The sequence below is a fragment of the Salmo salar genome, chromosome 13, assembly GCF_965601325.2.
Source record: "Salmo salar chromosome 13, fSalSal1, whole genome shotgun sequence".
NCBI classification, from domain to species: Eukaryota; Metazoa; Chordata; class Actinopteri; order Salmoniformes; family Salmonidae; genus Salmo; species Salmo salar.
Genome location: NC_138303.1, coordinates 68,052,965 through 68,078,901, shown reverse-complemented (window position 1 = coordinate 68,078,901; position 25,937 = coordinate 68,052,965). Strand labels below are relative to the sequence as shown.

Below are 25,937 nucleotides of genomic sequence, written 5' to 3'. Positions count from 1 at the left end.
GTCAAATACAGGCAAATCCTTGATGAGAGGGACAATGACCTCAAGCAGACAGCAAAAGCAATGCTGGAATGCCTTCAGAACAAGAATGTGAAAGTTATTGAGTGGCCCAGCCAAAGCCCAGACTTGAATTCCATTTTAAATCTGTGGAAGACCTGAAGATCGCTGTTCACTGCCGCTCACCATCTAACTTAACAGATCTTGAGAAAATCTGCAAAGGAAGAATGGGAGAAAATTGCCAAATCCATATGTGTAAAGCCGATACAGTAATACCCAAGACCACTCAAAGCTGTAATCGCGGCCAAAGGTGCTTCTACAAATTATTGACTCAGGGGTGTGAATACTTACGTAAATTAGATACTTCTCTAATTCATTTTAATTTATTTAAAAAAATGTTTTATCACTTTGTCATTATGGGGTATTTTGTGAAGATGGCTTAGAAAAAAATAAATATTTAATCCATTTTGAATTCAGGCTGTAAAAACAAAATGTGGAATAATTCAAGGGGTATGAATACTTTTTGAAGACACGTTACAGTGGGGTCTGAAATTATTGACACCCTTGATAAAAATGTGCAAGGTGTCAATAATTTTGGACCTCACTATGTATAAGGAGGAGAAGGAAGGTTAACACAGTTGTGTAATTCCTGGCGTATGAATAGGGTGGATTTGGGGACTATGTGTATGTGCCAGTTGATAATGCCATTTGAAGACTGAGGGTCTTGTGTTTTTAAACGACAACTTAACTACTAACCGTATAACGAGACAGACGTGACTACACCAAGGTTAGATTCAATTTACTTCCTGAATTTAATGGACTTGACCCCAACCCAGGACCACACATTGGCAGCCATTTCTGACAGATCAAATTGAAAATAAATCAGGTTTAATGTTTTATTTGAAAGTCATGCCACAAGTTGACATAAAATAGAAAATGAAAATAAATGATTTCCAGATCATAACTATAAAATAACCACAGTGTAACCGATAATCAAATCAAACAAACATGCACAGTAACAAAAAAAGACAACGTAAGAACACACAGATAAGCATACAGTACATAAGATACAGCCTTCTGATATCTAGCTATCAGTAAACATATCAGTGTTAAGCGTAGAGAACAAGGTTAATTGGATATATAAAATTAACAAGAGTATAAAATATTGATAAAAGATAGGCTACTCGTTATAAAGACCTTAGTATCTTCTATAAGTGTCACCATGCAGTATATTCCAGTCTCGAGTTAATAAACATCCGCAGAAAAGTACAAGAGAATCACAAGCTCATTCGTCGAACGTATCAGACGCCATTTTGGAAACATGGTCACCACAGGTGTCTAATGACTTGGCAAATTTGAGTGAGCAATGTCATACAATCTACATAATGCTATCGTAAAGATGACGTAACACCTAGCATAAACATGAATGAAGTTTCATGACCAATGTCCTTTAAAGTTCACATGCAGCGGTATGCAGGCTAACAAACTCAAGGTAGCTCCGAGGTTAAACGAGCTAACATACGTAAATCATTGCACCATGATGATGTCTGTGTTCAACTCAAACATAGAAAGTACTATTTGGCCACTACACAGGCTTTAATAAAAACACATATTCCAAATAAATCGTAAACACAATACAAAGACTCTCCGCAATCACTTATTTTCGGTATTCCTCACATTTTTCATGTTGTCCATCTCTAACATTTTTTTTTTGCTTTCAAATTTAACTGGATAAGTATCTGACAAGTATTCTTGCGGACCATTGCTTTAAAATGTCTCTCAACTATTATACGCTCTTGCATCTGAAATGTCAGGAATATACTGTAATGACCCTGGACTTGATAAGCACATTACAATCCCTCCCAACTGGGATAGCCCTATTGTAATTGTGGATAGGGTGTTAATCTTTAGGCTAGGCAACTGGTGTTCCCAGCCCACTACAGACCACTACAGACTCCACGTTTATCACACTGACGTCAGAAGTGGGATAGTGATCGTGGCTTTCGAAAGTGTGTCCTGTAAGATGCAGGACTTGACATGTTTTCTGAAACGGAGGGGGTAATGATGAAAGTAAGGGTGTACTGATCCTATCCTTGAAAGGTGCCTAACAATCTCTTCCAGTGGGAGTCCTGCAGTAGTGGACAAACACTTTGGTTGCTGCCACTTTTCATATACAGTACATACTGTTCGGGATGCTGAATTCAAAGGTTCAGAATCTGTAAAATACATGCATGTATGCAACATAAGCCTTCAATATATGAAAGTAGTAACACTGTTCACAACACTTTGATTAAAAATATAATATCTTTGAAAATCAAACTGTGCGAGCTGATTTGAAGTAATTTGCTTCATGCATTGGTGTTATTGGTTTGATATAAAACTGGCCAAAGTTCTGAACATTCTTATGCGTTTTGTGTCCTTAAAACATTTGGCATGGACCATCAGAAAATATACACAGAGACAGAAAAATCAGATCACCGAATTGACACTCCGCTCACCAAGGGTAAACCAATCGCACCTTGAGTAAGTGATGCTTCTGGCAAATGACAAGAATGTGCAATGTTAACACAATGAGATCTCAACCAGCATATGTTTTTGACAAAGACACAAAAAAAAGCATATTGGAACGAGAAAGGCTTGACAATTCCCACAATGTTTAACTAGTTATTGGATGTCCACCAGAGTGGCAAACAAAGCTAATTTACTGTAGAACCTTAACCAACAAAACACAGTAGTCTGCAGTACAATGGTCTTTTCCTCCCATCCATTTTGGCACCGTTGTGGCACATATTTTTGTTGAGTTATAAAGACGAGCGATGGTCTACCACATGTGATACAACCCCTTGGTCCTGGTGACTATTATTGGTTCAGATATGGTCAGAACAGAAGCTGCAATACGGCCAACAGCTACTATACCACTAGCAATAGCTGACGATAAGGACTACCTAACTGAAGACATTGTTTGTCTGTGGGGGTCACAACAAGATTGTGAAACTGAGTCGTATAAATAACTAAAATGGCTGCTGCTGCTAACCTGCCAGCCTGCCCACCACGGGAGCCCCTGGTCAGAGTAGAGCCGAGCACCAGTCTGGCTGAATGGACACACATTGCTACATCCTGGCAACAGAAAACCAACCTTTCCCCTTATTGACAAGAGGACCTCTTCTTCCCTGGCATGAAAGATGAATTTGCTTGGTTTGATGTATTTTAACCCTGCGACACCTGCATGCGCTCTATGGCACTCTATTTCCTTTACCTTAACCATGACCCTACTCTCCATAGTGTTATATTCTCTGTAACACTTTACTTAGAGGATAAACAGAACGTTGGCTTCTGGGGGGTGATCTTGAGGCTCGACTTCGTCTCGGGCCTAACAACACCCGTGCCAATATATGCCCCAAACACCGGCTTCTCAGGCATTATAACTTAATTATCATCTCAAAATGATCCTGACTAAATTACAGCCATTATGAGTAACTTGAACATTTCCTTCATCGAGACAAAACATCTAGGTTATTATAGTTGTGATTTTGTTTTCGTTTTTAGATTTTTATTTAAAATTCAGTTTAGTTTCAGCTAGTCTTCAGACGATGTACTATTTTTTATTTACTTTGAGTTTTATAAAATCATTTCTATTTCATTTCAGTTTAAAAATGTGTGTGTTTGGGACAGAAAGTAGCATTATGCATGCATGGCAGGCCTATAGTTTGTATTCTTGGTGGGGATGTCACTTCTTGTCACTGGGGGACAATAATACATAAGGTGATGGGTCAGGTCATAGGTTTGTTTAGGTTTAAATTATAAATCAATCTTAATGTGACTTGGATTTAAAAGGATGATCGTCTGTGTCTAACTCAGATTCAGACATTTCCACCACACCGTTCAAAGCTATGGCCAGCTCTGGTTGTTGTTGATCATTCTCTTGCCTGTTCTGTAATAGCTTGATTGCCTTGACTATGTTCGCCCCGTTGTCAGTTACGACAAGTAGGATCTTCTCCTCTGGTATGTCACTTGCGGTCAATTACCTCTCCGGTGTATGGATGCTAAATCCGATGGAGGTTGAGCGACGCATGCTGTGCCTTGTTGGAGGAGGGGTGATAGAAGCAGGCTGATATACCCATAAATTAAGTAGTCATTCCTGTCTTGCTCCATCCGTCTACACTCGGTTATTTTTCCATGCCTCTTTCAGAATCTCTTTAACTTTCTAGGTTGCTGTTTCCATTTGCAAAGCAATCAACCTGTTTACTCTAGCAGCGCCAGGTTTTACATTTGGGATCAGGTGTTTGGTTGAATTATCTGAAGGCTTGTGGACTTGCCAGACTGGATGAATAAATTAACAAGTGCTTCTTCTCTTTTTTTAAACTTGAATTAGGTTCTGATCTTTCTATTCTTTTCATGTTAACTGCTAAAGTTGGTTGCCGTTGATGAGCAGCTACTAATAGCTGGTGCCTGGCTTTATAATGAAATTGTATGATTCTTTGTGGGCACAGTTCAGATGAACTTTGAGGTTTTTTGGGTGTTCTCTTTAATCTCTGTCCGACACATGCTGCTATCTTCTGACACTACAATACATTTCCTTTTGTCCTTTCTAGCAATGTACTCACGCCTATGGTTCACATTCGCGCTCGGATTTCTTCCCTGTTAGCTACAGGCTTGACGGATGCCAGTAGAACGCTACCTGCCCAAATGCATAGTGCCAACTGTAAACTTTGGTGGAGGAGGAATAATGGTCTGGCTAGGCCCCTTAGTTCCAGTGAAATCTTAACGGTACAGCATACAATGACATTCTAGACGATTCTGTGCTTACAACTTTGTGGCAACAGTTTGGGGAAGCCCCTTTCCTGTTTCAACATGACAATGCCCCGTGCACAAAGCGAGGTCCATACAGAAAGGGTTTGTCGAGATCGGTGTGGAAAAACTTGACTGGCCTGCACAGAGCCATGACCTCAACCACACTGAATTGGAGCGCTGACTGCGAGCCAGGCCTAATTGCCCAAGATTAGTGCCCGACCTCACTAATGCTCTTGTGGCTAAATGGAAGCAAGTCCATGCAGCAAAGTTCCAACATCTAGTGGAAAGTTGTCCCAGAAGAGTGGAGGCTGTTATAGCAGCAAAGGGGCACCAACTCCATATTAATGTCCATGATTTGGAATGAGAGGTTCAACAAGTAGGCATCCACATACTTTTGTTCATGTAGTGTAGTTTTAAAAATGTTTTTTTTCTGAATTATTTTATTTCAGTTTAATAAATTGTTTGTCCAATTTTATTTTTTGTTTCAGTTTTTGTTACTATATGTTACTTGTATAACATATTGCCTTATAACAAGACAGTTTGAAGTTTCGGCTTGCAAAGCAGCTCTGCTAATATCGGCACCGCTGTTTACATGAATGAATCTGGACGCTTCTAATTATGCTAACTACTGGCAGATTCTGTCACTATGGGCCTTCAGACACAACTCAAGGTAAGGGTAATTCGACCCAAAAATAGATTTCGCATGAACTATCCCTTTCAGAGTTGTTTTTTTTTTAGCAACCAGTTTAGTCTCTCTGTCTTAGTCTGCAACTGAACAACATAGAAGGAAATACATATGTCACGCAGCACTTGAATGGCATTTTCGTCATTTGAAGCAATGAACGATGGTCAATAGTAAAAACATATTGTTATGAGTGGTGGATGTCACTGATCAGTACCTTTAAAGTGACCCTTTTAAAACATCTTGATATGGCATTGATATGATGTGCAATAGTGTAAACATGCTGATTCTTAAACACCACCATTTGTTTCCCAACACTGAAGATGGAAAGAATAAAGAAATATAGAATAGTAACAATAGAAGAACAATACAAGGCCATGTACATATCATTAAAAATGATCTATGCAAGACACATTAATTCATTAAACGCATTAATAAATATGCAAACAGTTATACAATAAATAAATAAAATGCAATAAATGCCATTGTTGTTCGAGTAATGCAAAAAAGAAAAAGGCGCTGAAACAAGCACATAAACAAGTAAAAGGGAACTGATGGTTCGATAAAGAGCGAGATCGGTCGGTCGATGCTCTCCGCATTACATTCAAAAAATAAATGTCTCTGGAGTGATTCTTAACGTACGTGGGATCCCACGTCAGATCCTGCTCTAGAAAAGTCTCTGCAATCATATTGCACTTCTGAAAAGATACTCGACATGACAACATAGCGTTTGGGGCTTGTATCTCCTTGTATATCTTCTGTCTCCAACGCTTGCCACTGTCAAAGATTGAGATAAATAGCCTGTGGAAAGCAGGTCAAAAGAGAAAGCGCGACATGATCTATGTGAGAAGAAATGCTAACGGTTTTGGGGACTGTAACAGTGATGGTTCTGAATGACGTGATAGTCTCTGTCTTGGCAAGACAAAAACCCACACTTTTCACACTACCATTTCAAATAGTTTAAAACGATGCTAATCCAAACTGTGTTCCGGTCGGGAATAGTGGTATCGAGTCACAACAGAGTCAGAGCCAGGAACAAGGCTATGGCACGTTGTTTTTGGCAGGAGTCGACTGACGGATTTCCTGCCTCTTCTCTCCGTCCACTCTCTCTTCTTCCGCTCATCCCTCCATCCAGCCATGTCCGTGAGCCTGTCAGAGCCAGGCGAGGTGCATGATGTTCAAAGGCGCAGGCATAACACGTACGTACGAATGCATGCACACACACACACACACACACACACACACACACACAACAGCTGCTGTCTCTCAGGTCACATGATTTACGCGATTCAGGTCAATTGACAGGAGTCCCATGACTCAGGAAGCGTCAGGCAGTGGCGTTGCCGTAGAGATGACCGACTGACGTGGCACAGTGGCGACTGCCGCCGGCAAAAGAGAGAGGGAGGGAGGGCCTGGTCCGTCTTTGGTCCCGTAAAGCACTTGAATATGGCAGGCGGAGCTCCACAGTCACTCCACTGGGGCATATCAAAAGTGCCGGTTGCTAAGCTAAGAGTGTGATGCCTAGTTAAATAAAAAGGTTAAATAAAAATTAAATAAAACATTTGTGTGTAAAGGGGGAATGGGGTGTGTGCAATGCAGGCAGATAATGTTTTTGCCGTGCTAAACTCGATTTTGTCCATGGCAACCTGTAGAAGCGAAGGGTAGCATAGTCCGAGGGGATGGGAGTGGGAGGAGGAAGAGGAAAGGGGGATAGATGTGATGGAGGGGGGAGGAGGCAAGGCTACACCCACTATACCACCCAATACAATGATCCCCCTCCCACCCGACATATGGCTGGTCACAGGCTCCTAAAGAGACCCACTCAGCCTTAAGGCGATGTATAGCCCTTAGAGATGCTGGCAGATGCATGAGGGGTGCAGGAGCATGTTAAAAGTGTGTGTGTGTGTGTGTGTGTGTGTGTGTGTGTGTGTGTGTGTGTGGGAGAGTTGAAGGCATGTAGAGGGAGTAGTCTTGCCTACTACTTACTAAAACGATATATGTGTACTAATCATACTTCATACTATTTAGAATGTACTGTTTAGTATATTTCTGCAGTAAGCTTCAAATATCAACATACCAGGCTCACCCATAATGAGAATGTGTCATCTAAAGCACAACGCTTTGTTTCCCACCATTCATTAATTTTGGTAGCTGATTATCAGCGGTTTATCGGCTGTTGTCACACCTAGGTGGGTCTGAAAAGACACTTCTCTTCCTCACTAGTGTGCAGTGAATTCTACTAGATGGAAAGATTAAATGGAGTATGACATCCTGGCATTTAAAGCAAACAAAATGTTCAATATTTCACATACTATAAAACTTTATATTTTCGCATACCCAATCAGCCTACTATTTGGAACTCAGACACGGCCTGTGTGTTTGTGTGCGTGTGTGTGTGTGTGTGTGTAACAGTGAGAGTGAGAGAAAGAGTCAGAAAGAAAGAAAGCTGTGTCTGTATATGTTGAGGGGGGTGTTGGGTTGGGTGGAGCAGGGGTGGGGGGGATTAACCGTTTAACTGACATGCTCGGTTTAAGGGGGGGCGAAAGGTCGTCAAGATGACAAAGGTCAAGCTCCTTCGACATTCCATGACGAGAGCGGCGACGGCGGTGGTTGTGACGTCATATGTTGATGAGTGTGATGCAGGTGATGAGGCGCACGGTGACCGTGCCCGGGAGGTCGTTGTCTTGGCGATTGCCCTTGTCGCGCAGGTGGAGCGTGTGCTGCTCCTGCCGGTCGTTTGGGTCACTGGACAGGGTCACCTGACCCAGGAAGGTATCCACAATGACGTTCTTATTGTAGATCTATTATGGTATGGCCCAAGGTCCAAGGAGAGCAGAGAGGAAAGAGAAAAAGAGGGAGAGAGGGGGGAGAGAGGAAGCATAGGAAAAGTGATTTTCAAAAAGTTAGAATAAAACATATTCAAGAGATAGAGGGATACATACTGTATGAACACAAAAAAAAAGGATTTCCTCCTCTCCGTCTGTGCTCACCTCAATGTGGATGCCTTCCTTGGGCTTCTTGCGGTAGAACAGGCCTTTGACATCGAAGTTGGGGCTCCGCGTGTCCTTGTGCACCGGGGAGCGCACCCTCTCCCCCTCACAGGTGATGATGACGTACGGGTCCGAGGCTGGGAGGGAGATGGAAGGAAGGATGAGGGACAGCTGTCAATCTCTGTATCGGCATGGGAAGTGTAAACGTGTGTGTGTTCATGTGTACTCAACTATGCAGGCCAAAACCAACAGTTGGTCTAAATGAAGCCATTTTGCTTATATCTATCCAATCCTCTTCGATCTACATGAAGCTAGGGGTTAAGGGTTAGGACATGGGTATTCAACTCTTGCCCTACAAAGTCCAGAGCCTGCTGGTTTTCTGTTCTACCTGATAATTAATTGAACACACCTGGTGTCTAAATCATTCCTTGATTAGAGGGGAACAATGTAAAAATGTAGTGGAACTGGCTTTGAGGTCCAGAGTTGAGTTTGAAGGGGTTTAGGGGCTAGGGGCTGTTTCTGAGCTGAGCCAAAGCCTATTGGACTATTACTGTGCAATATGTCTAGTTGTAGCTAAGCCGCTAGCCACTAGGGGATGCTGATGTACCTCCTTGTGTTTTGAACGGGTGCCTCTTCTTGTTGGGAATGAGACAGTGCAGCTCTGTGTATGACCAGAAGAGTTCACCTTGCAACACATGCTGGGGCACGGAAAAACACATACACACTCGCACAAAATGTGCAGTACACACTTAAACTCAAGTTACCCATCGGCAGAAGAGTTTATTGTGTCGACCATAACCTTTCCCCTCCAAATATCCCCCATCCTTTCCAGCATGGTCCAGTAACAATGGTGGAGATATAACCAGGCCATCCTAGTATAGGTCGTGTGAAAATGGTCTATGCAAGTCAGCTCCCAAAGCCTCCCTTCGACATGGGTGCGTACTGTAGCTTACTTTACTGTAGGCCTACTATTTCCTACTGCAGCCTTACTAGCTTACCTCCATTAGAGTCCTGGCCCTGGAGTCCCTCAGCACTCAGAACGTGGACCTGGGTGACCAGCTGGGGGTAACCACACATGCCCGTCCAACACGTCTGTGGGGGCTCATCTAGGTTCAACTCTCTGTTGGGTGGGGAAAGAAAGTGAATATGGGTGTTATTCATTTTGGTGAGAGTAATGGCAGTGGATGACAAATTACGTGAAAAGGGTTCTGGGTCCACTTAGAGAATCAGTTCAACTTTATCAAAAAGCTAAAAGCCTTTTATAGAAACCCATACAATTCAACTGTTGTGCATGTTAAAGGGATCGTTCACTTTTTTGAAGTAAGTAGTAAAATGCAAAAAATACTTTAACCCCAAGTGTTGTAAAATACCAAAATGAAATATCCCTTTAACATACACACCAGTTGAATTTGATGGGTTTCTATAAAATTAGGTTTGTTATTTGATCAATTTTAACTGATTCAAATTAGGAAATCCCTATCATAGAACTACAAAACAATACTGTTCTATTCAATTCTATGACCCCAGTGAACTATCCCTTTGTAAAGGTAAGGATGTTAAACCGCAAGGGGGGTGGGGGTGGGTCTGCATGTCGGCCGGCTGGTTTACTTGCAGTCTGAAGGCACGTCGGTGAAGACCCGCAACAGAAAGTCGCCCTGCTGCCCGGGGTCAAAAGTCGTGGGGATGATGACGTAGCGACCCTCCTTGAGCTCCTTCCTGAGGAAGACGCAGCGCGAGTTGATGTAGATGGAGCCCGCCACCTTCTGCTGGGCCGTGTGCATGCGGTACTTTCTGTTCAGCTCCACCTAGAGGACGGGAGGGGACATGACGTCAGGGTCACATTTTAAAGGGAGACTTTCAAGGTAGATATGGCATCAGGCAGAGCAAGGATAGAGGCAGAAGCAGGGAGACAGATATAAGAGGTGGAAAGATGGCACATGCGAGGACTTAACCAGGATACTTGTCTTATCTTCTATGTTATGAGTAGCAAGGAAGTAAAGAGACGGCAATACCATCAAGTAAAGAGTTAAGAGGCAAAAGGAAAAATGTATGTGGAGCGACAGAGTGTGTTCATCTTCCTGTGTATCCATCTGAGTGTGTCCATCTGGGTGGGTTTGTGTGTGTGTGTGTGTGTGTGTGTATGCTAACATCTGTGTATGTGTCTTCATACACATATGTGTCTTCATCTCTGTGTGTGTGTGTCTGTGTGTGCGCATACCCGGTGAATGTCGAAGCCTATGGCCAGGTTATCTCCTTTGCCCTCTTTGGTGGTGGCTCTCCTCTCCTTCTGCTGCAGGGCGATCAACACCTCGTCCTCTACCTTATTCACATCAAACACATACTGCAGAGAGACATAAACACACTAATTAGAACAATCTCCTCAAATCAAATACAGAATATGCAGTACATGCAGAGACACCAACAGAAAAACACATACAAACTTACACAGTACAAACACACTCCTACCCAGCCTCCCACCATCCACCTACACTCTCCTACACTCTCCCCACTTCCACACATCCTCCACCCTGATGCACCCCACCTGTGGGTTCTGGAGGAAGGTGGCCTTGTGGTTGATGCATCCTCCAGAGCGGTTCCTCAGAGGGTCTTGGCGGGGGACCCAGGAGCCCCTCATCACTTCCTCCTCCCATGTTTTGTGGATGCTCAGATAAGAGGTGTTGATGAGGCGGCACAGGATCAGGTCAGTGAAGTACTGGCAGAAGTCATCAAACGTCATCCTAGGGTGGAGAGGAAGGGAGGGCAAGAGGGAGGGAGGGTATATTTAGGAAACTGCCACTCAATCAGTTAATAAAATACAGATGAATTAACTAGGGCCGGTTTCCCGGATACAGATTAAGCATAGTCCGGAGCATGCTTTTTAGTCCAGGCCTAGGCTTAATCTGTGTGTGGGTAAATGGCCCCTAATGTTTTAATGGTGTGTGTGTGTGTGTGTGTGTGTGTGTGTGTGTGTGTGTGTGTGTGTGTGTGTGTGTGTGTGTGTGTGTGTGTGTGTGTGTGTGTGTGTGTGTATATATTGTGGTCCCTCTCACCAGAATTCTCCGTCATCCTGCACGGTGACGCCCAGCTTCTCTCTCTCACTCTTGCTCACCTTCTTCCACTCCTCTGAGCTGGGGGCACAGACATGAAATTACCTCATGTTCGACAGTATGATACAAAGGAAATTACAGAGCAAACACACCACTGAAAAACCCTTTGGATTGGAGATTCCGAAGTTCAGCACCACATGACAATGGACAGCAATTTTCTCAGGAGCAGTCATAGATTAAAACAGGAAGACCCCAGAAAGTAGGAATTGTAGGTATCGGCAATACATAGCAATTGTGTGTGTGCCTACGTGCATATGAAAATAAACCTCTCTTCTGTTTCTATGAAATTTCTGCCAGTTCCACAACTTCTGTGGGACTCTGTGACAAACTTCCACATTAAAACCTGTTGGGGCTAGGGGGCAGTATTTGCACGGCCGGATAAAAAACGTACCCGATTTAATGTGGTTACTACTCTTGCCCAGAAACGAGAATATGCATATAATTAGTAGATTTGGATAGAAAACACTAAAGTTTCTAAAACTGTTTGAATGGTGTCTGTATAACAGAACTCATATGGCAGGCCAAAACCTGAGAAGATTCCATACAGGAAGTGCCCTGTCTGACAATTTGTTCTACTTCTAGGGCATCTCTATCAAAAATACAGCATCTCTGCTGTAACGTGACATTTTCTAAGGCTTCCATTGGCTCTCAGAAGGCGCCAGAAAGTGGAATGACGTCTCTGCAGTCTCTGGGCAAAAAACAGCAGGAGTTTTTGTGAGTGGTCAGGCTGAGAATACTGACACTGCAGTGCGCGTCCACGAGAAGACTCAATGTTTTTCTTTCAGTCTGTGAATGAATATAACGTCGCCCGGTTGGAATATTATCGCTATTTTACGAGAAAAATCGCATAAAAATTGATTTTAAACAGCGTTTGACATGCTTCGAAATACAGTAATGGAATATTTTGAATTTATTGGTCACGAAATGCGCGTCACCCTTCGGATAGGGACCTCAACGCACGAACAAAACGGAGCTATTTCAATATAACTATGGATTATTTCGAACCAAAACAACATTTGTTGTTGAAGTAGAAGTCCTGGGAGTGCATTCTGACGAAGAACAGCAACGGTAATCAAATTTTTCTTATAGTAAATCTGAGTTTGGTGAGGGCCAAACTTGGTGGGTGTCAAATTAGATAGCCGTGATGGCCGGGCTATCTACTCAGAATATTGCAAAATGTGCTTTCGCCGAAAAGCTATTTTAAAATCTGACACTGCGATTGCATAAAGGAGTTCTGTATCTATAATTCTTAAAATAATTGTTATGTATTTTGTGAACGTTAATCGTGAGTAATTAAGTAAATTCACCGGAAGTTTGCGGTGGGTATGCTAGTTCTGAACATCACATGCTAATGTAAAAAGCTGGTTTTTGATATAAATATGAACTTGATTGAACAAAACATGCATGTATTGTATAACATAATTTCCTAGGAGTGTCATCTGATGAAGATCATCAAAGGTTAGTGCCGCATTTAGCTGTGGTTTTGGTTTTTGTGACATATATGCATGCTTTGAAAATGGCTGTGTGATTATTTTTGGCAGGGTACTCTCCTGACATAATCTAATGTTTTGCTTTCGCTGTAAAGCCTTTTTGAAATCGGACAGTGTGGTTAGATTAATGAGAGTCTTGTCTTTAAAATGGTGTAAAATAGTCATATGTTTGAGAAATTGAAGTTATAGCATTTATGAGGTATTTGAATATGGCGCCACTCGATTCAGCGTCCCACCTTGCCCAGGGAGGTTAAACAATAAAATTAAATTGTGATCAAACCCCAGATATATTATACATGGATTCTTATGACTATATGAATGAAAGGAGATGACTCCTTTAATAACACCACTCAGTCACTTCCCCTTTAAGAACTAACATCTCTCTCCTTTACCTACTCAATAATTCAGCTGCCTTCACGAGCGAGCCCTACAATCTCTGCTGTGTCACACAACCTAGCGATAAACAATAGGACACAACAGAAGGAGGAAGAGAGAAGCTCTTAGTCTTCTCCCCATCCTATTACATGATAAATGCCATAAATTAACTGTTGAACGTGTGATTTATTTTATTTATTATGTTAGATATTTTTGGATTCTATATTTTTTTTTACTTTAAGGTGACTTAAACGTGTGAACATGTGCACGTGTGCCTTCATAAATAATAACTGTATTATTATTCTTTACATTTTTTTACCATTCAACCAAGTTTATGTATAACAATACGACTCGTACACGTCTGATTAACTCAGTTCCAAACAGTTGCGTTAATGGAATTCACTCCACAATATAATAGTCACTGTACTAACAGCACCCCTGCAGATCTCGGAATGACATTGTAATGGCTTTACTTTTTGTATCTCCTTCTACTGCATTATTACTGAAATGTAAAACATTTAGAGCCTACCCTTATTTTTCCATCCATTTGTTGTTTTTCTTAAAATTTAAAAATTTAAAAACACACACATTCACATGTTCAACAGTTAATTTATGCCATTTATCACCCCCCCCCCACACACACACACACACACACACACACACACACACACACACACACACACACACACACACACACACACACAACATTCCCCATTTCAGAAGATGGAGAACACCTCTCTCTCTACCTCATTACTCCTACACGGTCTAGTCGTTTCGAGGCAGTAAAGGCACTCTGAATAGGAGAAGCTTTCATTATGCAGTGTTGTGTACATCGAATTAGAATAAGAATGAATTGGGATACACATTCTGCTCTAATTCTAATACTATGGTTGTGTAGTACCACTTCCATGCCTGAGGAGGCAGTGTTGTGTATTTACCTGTCGCTCCAGGGCCCGCTCCACTCCTTCTCTCCCCAGGGGTTCCTCATGCGGATCATATTGAGCTTCTCTGACTTGAAGAATGCCAGCAGGCCCTGGCCCAGACGCACCTTCTTCACGTCCGTCACTGCGTATGCGTGGCCCTTGACCAGGCCACAGTCTAGCCGTGCCTCCATGTCCTCCACTGTGGTAGCCTATGAGACAATTAATAATCAGTTAATTAATTTAGAAATATTTATTTGTGCAGCACATGTCATACACAGAATGTAGCTCAAAGTGCTTGAGTTGTGACAAGGGTTGTGTTCATTACGGCATGCGACATAATGAAAATGTGCATTCAGACATTTTGTTTGTTTGATGCCTATTGAACAAGGCCCAGTCAAGTTCAACTGAGGATTGGTTTGTTTGAATTGAGCTTGCAGCCTAGACGGCTGGTGCTGTCCCTTGCTACTTGATCAACAAAGTATCATTGAGCACAAGGCCCAGATGTAATGAGCCCGTTTCACAAACAAAGTGTGATGCAACGACAGCAAGGGAGCAACTACTAAGGAGACAGAAGGGGAAAAAAGGATAAAAAAGACAGGAAGGTAATGAGGGAAACCAGGGTCGTATTCATTAGTGCACAACGTAACAAAATGTTTTGCAATGGAAAACAAAAACAAGTGTTTTTTATTGGGAAAGGGGAGTACCTAGTCAATTGTACAAATGAATGCATTCAACTGAAATGTGTCTTCCACGTTTAACTCAACCCCTCTGAATCAGAGAGGTGCGGGGGGCTGCCTTAATCGACATCCACGTCGGATAAGATCATTTAGTCCCTCCCCGTTTCAGTCCATTTTCTTCCATTTGGTGCCTACTAAATATGACCCAGGGGATCCTACATGACTGTTCCTGCATGCACAAACCCTTCTCATAGACCTCACAGGCTCTCAACTTCTTAATGATAAAAATGATGTATGATTAGATAAACGGGGAATGTACGGCAGGTCAATAATCAAGAGAGGTGGCAAGAATGTTTAGAATTCGGCCTGAACATATTTTTTTAAATAGATCACTACCCTCTTCTGCCGAGGCCCATAGACTCTGTGGTAGACGTGCTTTGAGCATTTGCTACCACACACATCATTTTTCAAACCATGCTTACAAAAAACAGCGAAGGGGGGGGGGGGGGGGAGAAGACAAAAAGCAATTAGGCTTGGAGTCTGGGGAGAGATGCACGAGTGTGGCTTTTAAGATGCCTTTGTTGAATTCCTAAATCAGACCTCCTCACAACAGAAAGCCTGTGAGTAGTCAAGCATTTTTAGAATGTTGCCAGGACGTTACAACCATAACCAAACAACAACCACCAAGTCATGGGTCATGTCCGAGGAATTAACGACTACGGTTTTCGGTGCAGTCAGGGCTGTTCGTCTAGCTGACGTGTTTGTTTAGCCATTATTTTTTTTCGTGCCCGTGTCCATTCTGTTGTTATTGTTCCGTAATGGAGCCTAATGAAAACTCATGAATATAAAACGCCTATCGCTGCCAGTTGAGCTAGTGTACTTGATTCGGAATCACACAATGTTGGACTGTAAATGAGTTCTAGTGCAGTAGTGGATGAGCGCAGAACCGCAGACAATCAAAAGGGGGGACTCACTGCCTGCGTTCCAAATGTGCAACTTATTACCTTTACAGTGTACTACTTTCAACAAGGGCCCATAGGGTTCTGGTCAAAAGTAGTGCACTTTGTAGGGAGTAGGGTGCCATATGGGATGCAGACAGTGGCTGCCCGGGGGCGAGTGGAACTCGTACAAATGGAGCTCCCAACAGCAGATGTTGCGTATTGATGAACAGATGAATAGACGGACTGACGGATGGACGGATAAACAACAAGCAGATTGAGGATGACGGGTAGATGGATGGATAGAGAAGAGGACGGTATTTGCATTCTGAAAGTGTATATGCACTCATACAAATTCAAGTCTCATCAGCAGAGAGAAAGCCTTGTGTGATTAGATTGATAGATAGATGGATAATCACAAAGGATTACATTTTCCTCTCGCAAATGTAGACTTTGCATGAGCCAACTAACCGCAACTTTCGAAATAGACACATTATCACGGTGAATGCCAAAACGCTGCAATTTGCGATTTATGTTGCAATTCTTTGGTGTTCCAAATAGCACAAGGCGGAAAAAAATATTTTGCAACGGAAAACAAGAAGTACAGGCAGTACCTCCCTGTTTTCCAAGCATTTTTTTCTCATGTTTTGTATTGAACACGACCTAGATCTCCTAACTGACCCCCTGGCTACCCCTGATCCAAAATGGCTGCCTAGTACAGAGCTTCCCCCTGAGTGACTCACCCGGATGGAGCAGCTGATGAGGCCGTCCCGGTTGTGGACCTTCAGCACCCTCTCAAACAGCTGGTTGCGGGCCACCTCGTCAGTGGCCATCTGGCCCTCCAGCAGGTCCATGGGCTCCGACACGCCCCCTGTGAAGTCCACCAGGGCATCCGCCGTGTTCCCGCCGTCCAGGGCCTCGTAGCAGCCGTACACTCTGCAGGGACAGGTCGAGGAGGGAGAGGAGGAATGAATTAATGAGTTAATCTGAAGTCAAATATCTCCATCTATGCTGTCTACAGTGCACAGTTGACAACTGAATGACAACAACCGCTTATGTGACTACACATCTCAAATCATAAAGACAGTAGCTAGTAGATACAGTATCTTGAATCAGTTAAAATAGTGACAAACAATCATAAGCCTAATTCTAAGACATTAAAGGCTTATACATGCTTATAACATGTTATAAAGCATTATACCTACAGGCGTTAAGTAAAGCATTACCAATTGGAAATATTTATTTACCTGAGTGAGTGAGTGCATCCTCGTTCTAAAGATTTTTCCTGCATTCCTCAAATATTGGGAGAGTAAAACATACAGTAGCATTTGATCCTATCCTAGATGATATTGCAGTACTGCATCTCTTTATCCCTGCCCCTAGGTGTTCATTACATTTTAATGTTGTTTTTTACCATGACTGTATTACACATTGTCCAATTGGGACAACAAATTGATTGATTGCTTGATGGATGGATTGACCGTTTAAAACATTTTCCAACCAGACTGTACTACACATTTCCCAATTTGGACAATAAAGCCATTGACAGATTGATTGATTGATTGATTGACTAACTTGGCATAGGCCTTCTCCACCAGTGCGCTCCAGAACTCGTTGCTGTCATCCGAGTGGCAGTAGACCAGCTGGTTGTCCACCGTGGGCAGCCGGTCGTCGATCACCACATCCACCCACTCTCCGAAGCGCCAGAAGCGGAAGTGGAAGATCCCGGCGTACGACTCGGGTGTCTCCGTGTCCCACTCCTGCTCCTTCCAGTCTGGGATGACCTGAAGGGAGGGGGGGAGGGGGTGGAGCAGAGGGAGTGGAGGAGGTCGGAGAAGGAGGGGGTGGATGGAGATGAAAGGGGGAAAGAGTGAGGGAAAGGTTGGGAAAAGGGCGGAGGGGGTGTGGGGGTGAAAGAGGGAGCGGGTGTGGGTAGGCAGGACGTGAAGAGGGAGGAGGGGGAGGAAAAAGAGAGTCAGAGTTATGCAAGCTGAACGAACAAGCCGCATGTCGGCCGAACTCGCAAATACCACACCCTCTTGCGAGTGAGCCCCCGCTGGACATGCCTCTTGTCGCCAACTTGTCACCCCCGGCTAGCCCGCTGCGTTCCGGAGGATTAAGGGAACAAATGTAATGTATCACCTGGGCTCTGGCTAGTATGGGCTCTGGCTAGGGGGAAGAATACGTGGAACAGGACAGAGGGACGAGGAATGACTAGAGCTGCAATGAAGTACCAGCCAGTCATCCCCTTCCCGGGGGCTCCCCCTCGGACTGCGATGGGCAGTGGGCGGGCTGGGGGGCAAACAAGACCACACTTAGCCCCCTCGCCCACCCACCCGAAATACCCATCAGCCATCAGGGCTAAACAGGAAGTGTAGTAATGAGACACAACATAATGAAAGTGTACTGCGGAGCGCAGAGGGATAAACTTGATTGAAATGAACCACTGTTCCTCCACTGCCCTTGGAGATACATGCTGGGGAGTGGTGGACTAAGAGCCCCGGTCGGGGGGTCGGTTCTGGCAGGGTGGTTCTGATGGAACCTTTGTTCTGCAGATCAAGGGGCTGTTCTGTGTGTGTGTGTGTGTGTGTTTGTGTGTGTGTGTAGCAGCTCCTTTAAGAGGAGAGGATAAAAAAAACAATACTGCACCATAGAAACCCAAAGTCATGTGAGAGCCCTTAGGAAGCCAGTGACATAGAGAGAAAGAGAGGGGGGTGAGAACGAGGGGGGGGGGGGGGGGGTATCTATCTCGGGTTTCATCCAGAATATAATAAAGCTCTATAATAACTTTACTCTCTCTGCAAAGGATGGACTGGACTCTGGCCAGAAACAGCAGCAACCCCATCCACCCCCTGCCTAATGTTCTGAACATTGCAGATAGAAATATATCAGGTAGAACATATATGTTTTTCCATCAGATTGAATAAAGCTGCAACGATTTCCTATTCTCTATTTCTATCTGAAGTTAAAGTTGAGCAGTGGGAGCTGGTGGTGGGAGAAATCAGAGGACGGGATTATTGTAATGGCTGTAATGGAATTAACGGAATAGTTATCAAACACATTAAACACATTCCATGTGTTTGATACCGTTCCATTCCAGTGACACCAGCCTGCACTGGTTACTTGGCAGACTGACAAAAAAAAATCTCAGATTTCGGTCACACTTAGTTAAGTAAAGTACGTGAGAGAGGCAAGCCTACGCTAGCCGAGCACAACGACGGTACAAACGTGAGACAAAACAAATTTGTGACAAACACACAGCTGTCCCCTGTTCCTCCAAGAGCAATCCCCGCGTCGCCACTGCAGATGTCATTAGCTCAGGTTGCCTAGAGCTCATCTTGCCAACCAAGAACGACAAGACGGCAAGGCCCGCCCCTCATCTCAGGATGCTGTGGGTGTGCACGAGTGTCTTCCACACACACATACCGTACTCAATAAAGAAAGAGGTAGAAAAAGATAGAGGAAAAGGCCACAGTCCAAAGAAGAGCTGCATCTGGACCTGTGTGTGCCTACCTGACCCGGTTACAGAGAAAGAAAAGAGAAAGAAAAGAGAGAGAGAACGTGATCAAGAGAGAGTGAGGATTCCTGTGGACTCAGCCAGTCAAAGCGTTTCCCGTTTCCCCCTATCGACCCATCACACTCTTGAACCTAAACCAACATGGCCACACAAGCCACTCTGGAGCTGCCCTTCAGGCCCGACGCCCATCTGACCGAGGTGATGCGTCAGCGGGCCCAGTCGTTGCAGCAGCGTGGCGGGAAGAGGCAGGACGGCGAGCGCCTCCTCCGATCACATGAGGCCATCTACCGCCTGGACTTCTCCCAGCAGGCATTGCGTTTTGCCCACTGGGGCGTGCGGTTGGCACGCTCAGGCCGCCTCACCGTGACTGCCACCTCACAGCTCTGGACGCCCGACCTCACCCACCTGATGAACCGCCAGCTGCTGGAGCCGGCGGGGGTGTTCTGGCGAGCTGAGAGCGACGGCGACGACACACCTGTGCACCAATATGAGGCAGACGCCCAGGAGTTTGGTGAGCGGATCGCCGAGATGGCGAAGGTGAGGAAGACAATGTACTTCCTGCTGGCATTTGAGGAGGGCGTTGGTCCGGACGCTGTTGAATGCTCCATCAGCTTCCAGGTGGACCAGAAGTGAAGACTGTAGGAGGAAATGGCAGACGGAGGGCAAGGTACTAGGCGGACATTTTGGTTATGTTTTCATTAATTTGACTATCCTCTGGCCTTATGAACAAGTACGTTTGCCATTTCTCTTTTTGTTGTCTTTCGTCATGTTTTTCCACCATTGCTTTTTGGAGAACAACTTTGTTTTTCATTTAGAATTTCACAGTAATTTTCTACATATGCTACTTCTTCTTAGAGTTAGAAGTAAAGTTAGGGTTAGAGCACAGGTCTCAAAATGGCGACCTGTGATCCAAATCTGGGCGATTTAATGTGGCCTGCAGTAGTTGTTAGAATGCGGTACCACAGGGGAAAGGACAGACAAATCGACCGTCCGGAGGGACCACAACCACACACTTCCTCTGGGGTAGAGGAAGGATAACACCTCAACACCTCCACTCCCTTGACTCCATCACTTCCTTTTTAACACTCTCTTCCATCTCTTCTTCTTCTTCTTCCTGTCTTCCATTTTAGAATAGAACAACCGGCCTCAAACAAAACACAAAACCTTTTTGGATTGCAATATGCCCTTTTCTACTGTATGTAGACTTTCTGTAGGATTCAGGTAATACTAGTCTAGTGTATCAAAAGACTGGAGCATTTCTGATGTTGAAATTACTATTAAAGATGCAGTAAGTGCTTCCCTTGTGAGTGGACTTTTAAACCCGAGTCTTCAACCATGTTTCCTTTAAATCTTTGTAGAGCGTTCAGAGCCGTACTGTAGCTACAGTCAGTCGAGTCTAGAGATGTGATTATTCATTACTTGTAAGGTTTGTTTGATACCATAACGTGACTAAAGCAACTAATTAGAGAATGACTACTTGTGTGTAATTGATGTGCATTTGAATAAATCGTAACAAAAGACAAAATGATTCTCTCTGTGGCATTTCTAACAGACTAGCAATACAACGTCAGCTCTGATGTTTTTCAATTTCAGTGTGTGTGTGTGTGTGTGTGTGTGTGTGTGTGTGTGTGTGTGTGTGTGTGTGTGTACGCACACATGCACATGTTTATGTGTTGGGTGTCTGCCTGCCTGCCTGCCTGTCTGTCTGCGTGTGTGTGTACTTACGGATCTCATTTTTTCTACTGGCGTCTGACAAACGAGCAGGCTCATCGCGGATGACTTTGAGGGGGTCTGAGTGCGTGTGTGAAGCCATTCTCCACCCACCTGAGGTGGATAGCAGCTGGGAGGGACACTGTAGTGCGCCAGCAGAAACATAATACCACAGCGGACAGCGGGGTCTTATTTATTAGACAGGAAATGGAAGAAAACAGACCGAAAACAGCCTGGACTCGTCCAAGAAGAAACACTTGTTTTAAATTTTCCTGTGATGTTTTTTGCTATGGTTCGCCCTAATGAACACGACACAGACTGGCTTCCTATTACCTCATCCATCTTCGTCTGGCCCCGGCCCGAATGACAAACGACAGGGAGGGGGATTATATCGCCACAGCAACCGGCACTTAAACTCCCTCCCTACCAAAGGTCACCCCGTATTCATAAACATGTCAGAACAGAAGTGCTGATCTACAATCAGTTTAGCCTTTTAGATCATTATGAATAAGATACATGGACGAGGGGGGGACCTGATCCTAGATCAAAGCTCTTGAAGGCTTTATGAATATGGACCGAGGCCACCACAAAGACAGAGCTGAGGAGTGGAGAGGGAGAGATGGAGGGGGAAAGGAAAGAGAGAATATGTTGGTGTGTAGGAGAGAGACAGAAGGAAAAAAAGAAAACAGAAGGAGAGGTGGGCGACACAAGCGTGTGCACATCCCCCACTCCCACACACACCTAGTCACCCACTCATTCACCACAGAGGCATAAATCAACGCCTGAAATCACAACCAGCCACCTGTTAGATTGACTGTCTCTCAAATCAAATCAAATTGTATTGGTCACATACACATATTTAGAACTAGATTGATTATCTCTCTTTGCGGTTGACCGCTTTTCTCCCAAATTATTTTCAACGCCATTCCTTTTGTCAGTAATGGAAAAGGCATAGCAGCAGAGTACACTGACAGTCTCCTGAGTCTCAATTAAGAGAATGGCCTGCAGTCTAAGAGTGTAATTATTAATCTGATGGCGTCTCCATTGTCCTTTTCTTCCTTATTCAATAACATCAGCTCACAATCACACTTCTTCCCTCTCATACTTACAGTTGCTGGTCACACACACACACACACACACACACACACACACACACACACACACACACACACACAAATGCTAATTAGTCCTTTGCACATACCAGCTTCATGGGGGACCTACCTCTTGGTTGTTGTATGTACCGCTGCCCCATGCCTGGTGTCACTAAACCATCACTGCACTGCTTCCATCATGGAAATGCATGGTCACGCACGCACCAAGTTCATATTGTTGTACTGTTGGACAACATGCCTTTATCTTCAGTAGGTCAAAGTTGATTGGGTTGTATTTCTATGTAAAATATTTCTATGTAAATCATGAATTCCTCATCCTCACTCTGGTGATAGAAGTAGTTGTGGTCCTGAAAACAAAACTGCTGAAATAGCGCAAGCTTTCCAAATCTGTTAACACGGCTTTATGTACAGTACATTTTAAATAAAAAACAAAAAGCTAATTACTGAGTTGTAACACTTTACTTAAAGCATGCAGGTATAATGCTTTCTAAGTTGTAATAAGCATGTACAAGCCTTTATAATGTCTTATAACAAAGCTTAAGTCCTATTTGGACGGATTAGTTTTACTGAGGGAGCTCAGGTAATGTAATTATGTGCATGAGCACAAATGACCACATCCGTCATTTTAGTCCCGTCCGAATCTGCCATGTCAGTAATATTTTACTGGGCAGTAAGGTTATTATCCCATGCCTCGAGGCCGATACGCAAAGCTTAATGAAGAGCAGTGATACTTGCAAGAGCAGTGAGCAGGTTTCTTATTTTTTCCCATATTATCCCAAACTGCCAGCTCCTCTAATAATGCTTATCTTGTGCGAATCGTCATCCCTGTGTTTTGAGGGATATTGCAGGGTTTAACAGGCTAAGAACATGACAGCAAATGTATGCTTAAAACCAAGTATTATGCAGGCAAGGGCGTAACTTTATGTTGCATATGGGGGGTGGGGGTCAATGGGTTCACTCTAGGGGGGTCCGGGGCATATAATCAAAATACAGGCAAAACATTTGTTATAGCATGTGGGCTGCAGTCAGCAAAGATTAGGAGTTGAACTGATTGTTGTGCCTTATAACTTAAATTGCCTTATAGCGGCAGGTAGCCGAGTGGTTAGAGCGTTGGGCCAGTAACTGAAAGGCTGCAAGATCGAATCCCCGAGCTGACAAGGTAAAAATCTATCATTCTGCCCCTGAAGGCAGTTAACCCACTGTTCCTAGGTCGTCCTTGAAAATAAGAATTTGTTTTTAACTGACTTGCCTAGTTAAATAAAGGTAAAAAAAACGTTTTTTTAAATAAAAAAAAATTCGCACCTAATGACCTGTTCTTCCTCTCCCTGCCTCAACATGGGCGGTGCTCTCTCACACACTCTCTCTACTGCCTGTCTCTGACCCTTGCCATGGCAACCAAATCAATTGAGAATGCAGTCATCAACTGTTTTGTTGCACTTGGGCTTCAGTCAGCAAAGAAGAGGAGTTGAACTGATAGTTCCTTATAACTTGAACTCTCACCTGTTCATTATCTCCCTGCCTCAACATGGGCGGTGCTCTCTTTCTCGCGCTCTCTACTGCCTGTAGTTGACCCCTGTCATAATCATATGACCAAATACCTTTATCATATGACAAAAATGACTGGCCTTAGCAATGATGGGGTTAGCTTATTAACACGAATTAGACTGCTTTTATTACCTAAATTATTTATAGCTAGCTAGCTGACTACATAGCTACCAATCTATTATGAATTGCACAGTGTGCTTAGCTAGCTAGCTATGTAAACATTCCTTCATTTACTTACAGTCCTCTGCACTCCCAAAAATAATCATATTTCCTGCACTTTCTCTTCTTTGGGGTTGGCACCTCCATTAAGGGCACTAGCTACTTTTACACCAGGGTGAGCACTAACTCACTGAGTGCTACTCATCTGAAAATGCTGTTGAAAAGGAAAAGGATGGGCCTCCCGAGTGGCGCAGTGGTCTAAGGCACTGCATCGCAGTTGCTAGCAGTGCCACTAGAGATCCTTGTCCCATCGCACTCTAGCGACTCCTGTGGCGGGCTGGGCGCATGCACGCTGACACGGTCGCCATCTGTACGGTGTTTCCTCCGATACATTGGTGTGGCATTGTGTCAAGAAGCAGAGCGGCTTGGTTGCGTCGTGTTTCGGGGGGCGCATGGCTCTCGACCCTCGCCTCTCCCGAATCCGTACGGGAGTTGCAGCGATCAGACAAGACTGTAAGTACCAATTGGATGGCATGAAATTGGGGAGAAAAATGGGTAAAAGTAAAAAAATATATACAAATTTAAACAAAAAATAAAAGGAAAAGGAGAAGATCCAGATAGTGTGCTAGCTTTGGTGCTGGTTTAGCTAGCTAGATAGTTAACGTTAGCTAACGTTATACTGTTTTACTCTGTATAAAACAATTTTTACACATATCTTCACCAATGGTTCGCTAGTTACACAACAACAGGAATACATTTATGAAATGTTCATTAACTTTTAAACTTTCAAAAAATGTTTACATTGGAGTGCTTGTGAATACCTCTCCTCAGTAAACACCACAAAGAGAAAGAGAGAGAGTGGGTTGTGCGTGATGCTGAACTGTTACTGCAGGCCAAACCAATGCATCGCAGACCAATGAAAAGGTTAAGAGGAGAAATTGTGTGTTTCTCTAATGTCCTTACATGCCGTTCTCAACTCTTTTCCCCTTTACCACCAACGGGTCGGCTGCCTCTGGGGATCAGGCGCATTTGGCAGCAGAGGGATCCAATCATAAAATTAGGAGTACTGTGGTGCAAAGCCACATAAAGCCTTTTTTTTTTACAGTGCAGATTGTTTTTCCAATCAATCAAACTCATCATGGTATATTATTGGGGGGGGGGGGGTCAAATTTACCAGTTTCTACGTCCACCGTCAAGTTACGCGTCTAACGCAAGTAGCCTACAAATTAATTTACTGTTTTGTCACATATCAACTTTTCCCGTGCCTAATTCTCTTTCAAAAAAATAAGAGGACGATATTGTGCCAATTAATTCATAAAATGCCAAATACGTCAGTTAACCTGTTAGGGCTAGGGGGCAGTATTTGCACGGCAGGATAAAAAAAATGTACCCGATTTAATCTGGTTACTAATCCTACCCAGTAACTAGAATATGCATATACTTATTATATATGGATAGAAAACACTCTAAAGTTTCTAAAACTGTTTGAATGGTGTCTGTGAGTATAACAGAACTCATTTGGCAGGCAAAACCCTGAGACATTTTCTGACAGGAAGTGGATACCTGATGTGTTGTATTACCTTTAAACCTATCCCATTGAAAAACACAGGGGCTGAGGAATATTTTGGCACTTCCTATTGCTTCCACTAGATGTCACCAGCCTTTACAAAGTGTTTTGAGTCTTCTGGAGGGAGATCTGACCGAACAAGAGCCATGGAACGATGATGGCCCATTAGACACCTGGCGCGCGAGTTCATGTTGGGTACCCTCGTTCCAATACGTTATAAAAGAGTATGCATTCGTCCACCTTGAATATTATTCATGTTCTGGTTAAAAAAGGCCCTAATGATTTATGCTATACAACGTTTGACATGTTTGAACGAACGTAAATATATTTTTTCCCCTCGTTCATGACGAGAAGTCCGGC

General features: G+C 43.7%; 2 protein-coding genes across 2 annotated transcripts in view; one reads left to right on the top strand and one right to left on the bottom strand.

Moving 5' to 3' along the window:
• Positions 1-876: 876 nt before the first annotated feature.
• Positions 877-25,937, bottom strand: part of LOC106567584 (calpain-5) — a 62,676-nt gene continuing 37,615 nt past the window's right edge. Inside the window, exons 4-13 of the mRNA XM_014137084.3 lie at positions 17,543-17,751; positions 16,711-16,903; positions 14,368-14,561; positions 11,508-11,585; positions 11,000-11,195; positions 10,676-10,798; positions 10,066-10,262; positions 9,456-9,577; positions 8,458-8,594; positions 877-8,268 (exon numbers count right to left, since the gene is read on the bottom strand). Coding sequence (XP_013992559.1) covers positions 8,086-8,268; positions 8,458-8,594; positions 9,456-9,577; positions 10,066-10,262; positions 10,676-10,798; positions 11,000-11,195; positions 11,508-11,585; positions 14,368-14,561; positions 16,711-16,903; positions 17,543-17,751 — 1,632 coding nt within the window. The 3' untranslated portion in view covers positions 877-8,085. The remainder of the gene's footprint in view (positions 8,269-8,457; positions 8,595-9,455; positions 9,578-10,065; positions 10,263-10,675; positions 10,799-10,999; positions 11,196-11,507; positions 11,586-14,367; positions 14,562-16,710; positions 16,904-17,542; positions 17,752-25,937) is intronic.
• Positions 18,997-21,009, top strand: LOC106567585 (olfactory marker protein). Its single transcript, XM_014137085.3, has one exon. The coding sequence runs from the start codon at positions 19,626-19,628 to the stop codon at positions 20,115-20,117; it is 492 nt and encodes a 163-aa protein (XP_013992560.1). The 5' UTR covers positions 18,997-19,625; the 3' UTR covers positions 20,118-21,009.

What these genes read in the sequence shown, in the direction of transcription:
- LOC106567585 (XM_014137085.3), top strand. Translation starts at nt 19,626, where the DNA reads ATGGCCACACAAGCCACTCTGGAGCTGCCCTTCAGGCCCGACGCCCAT.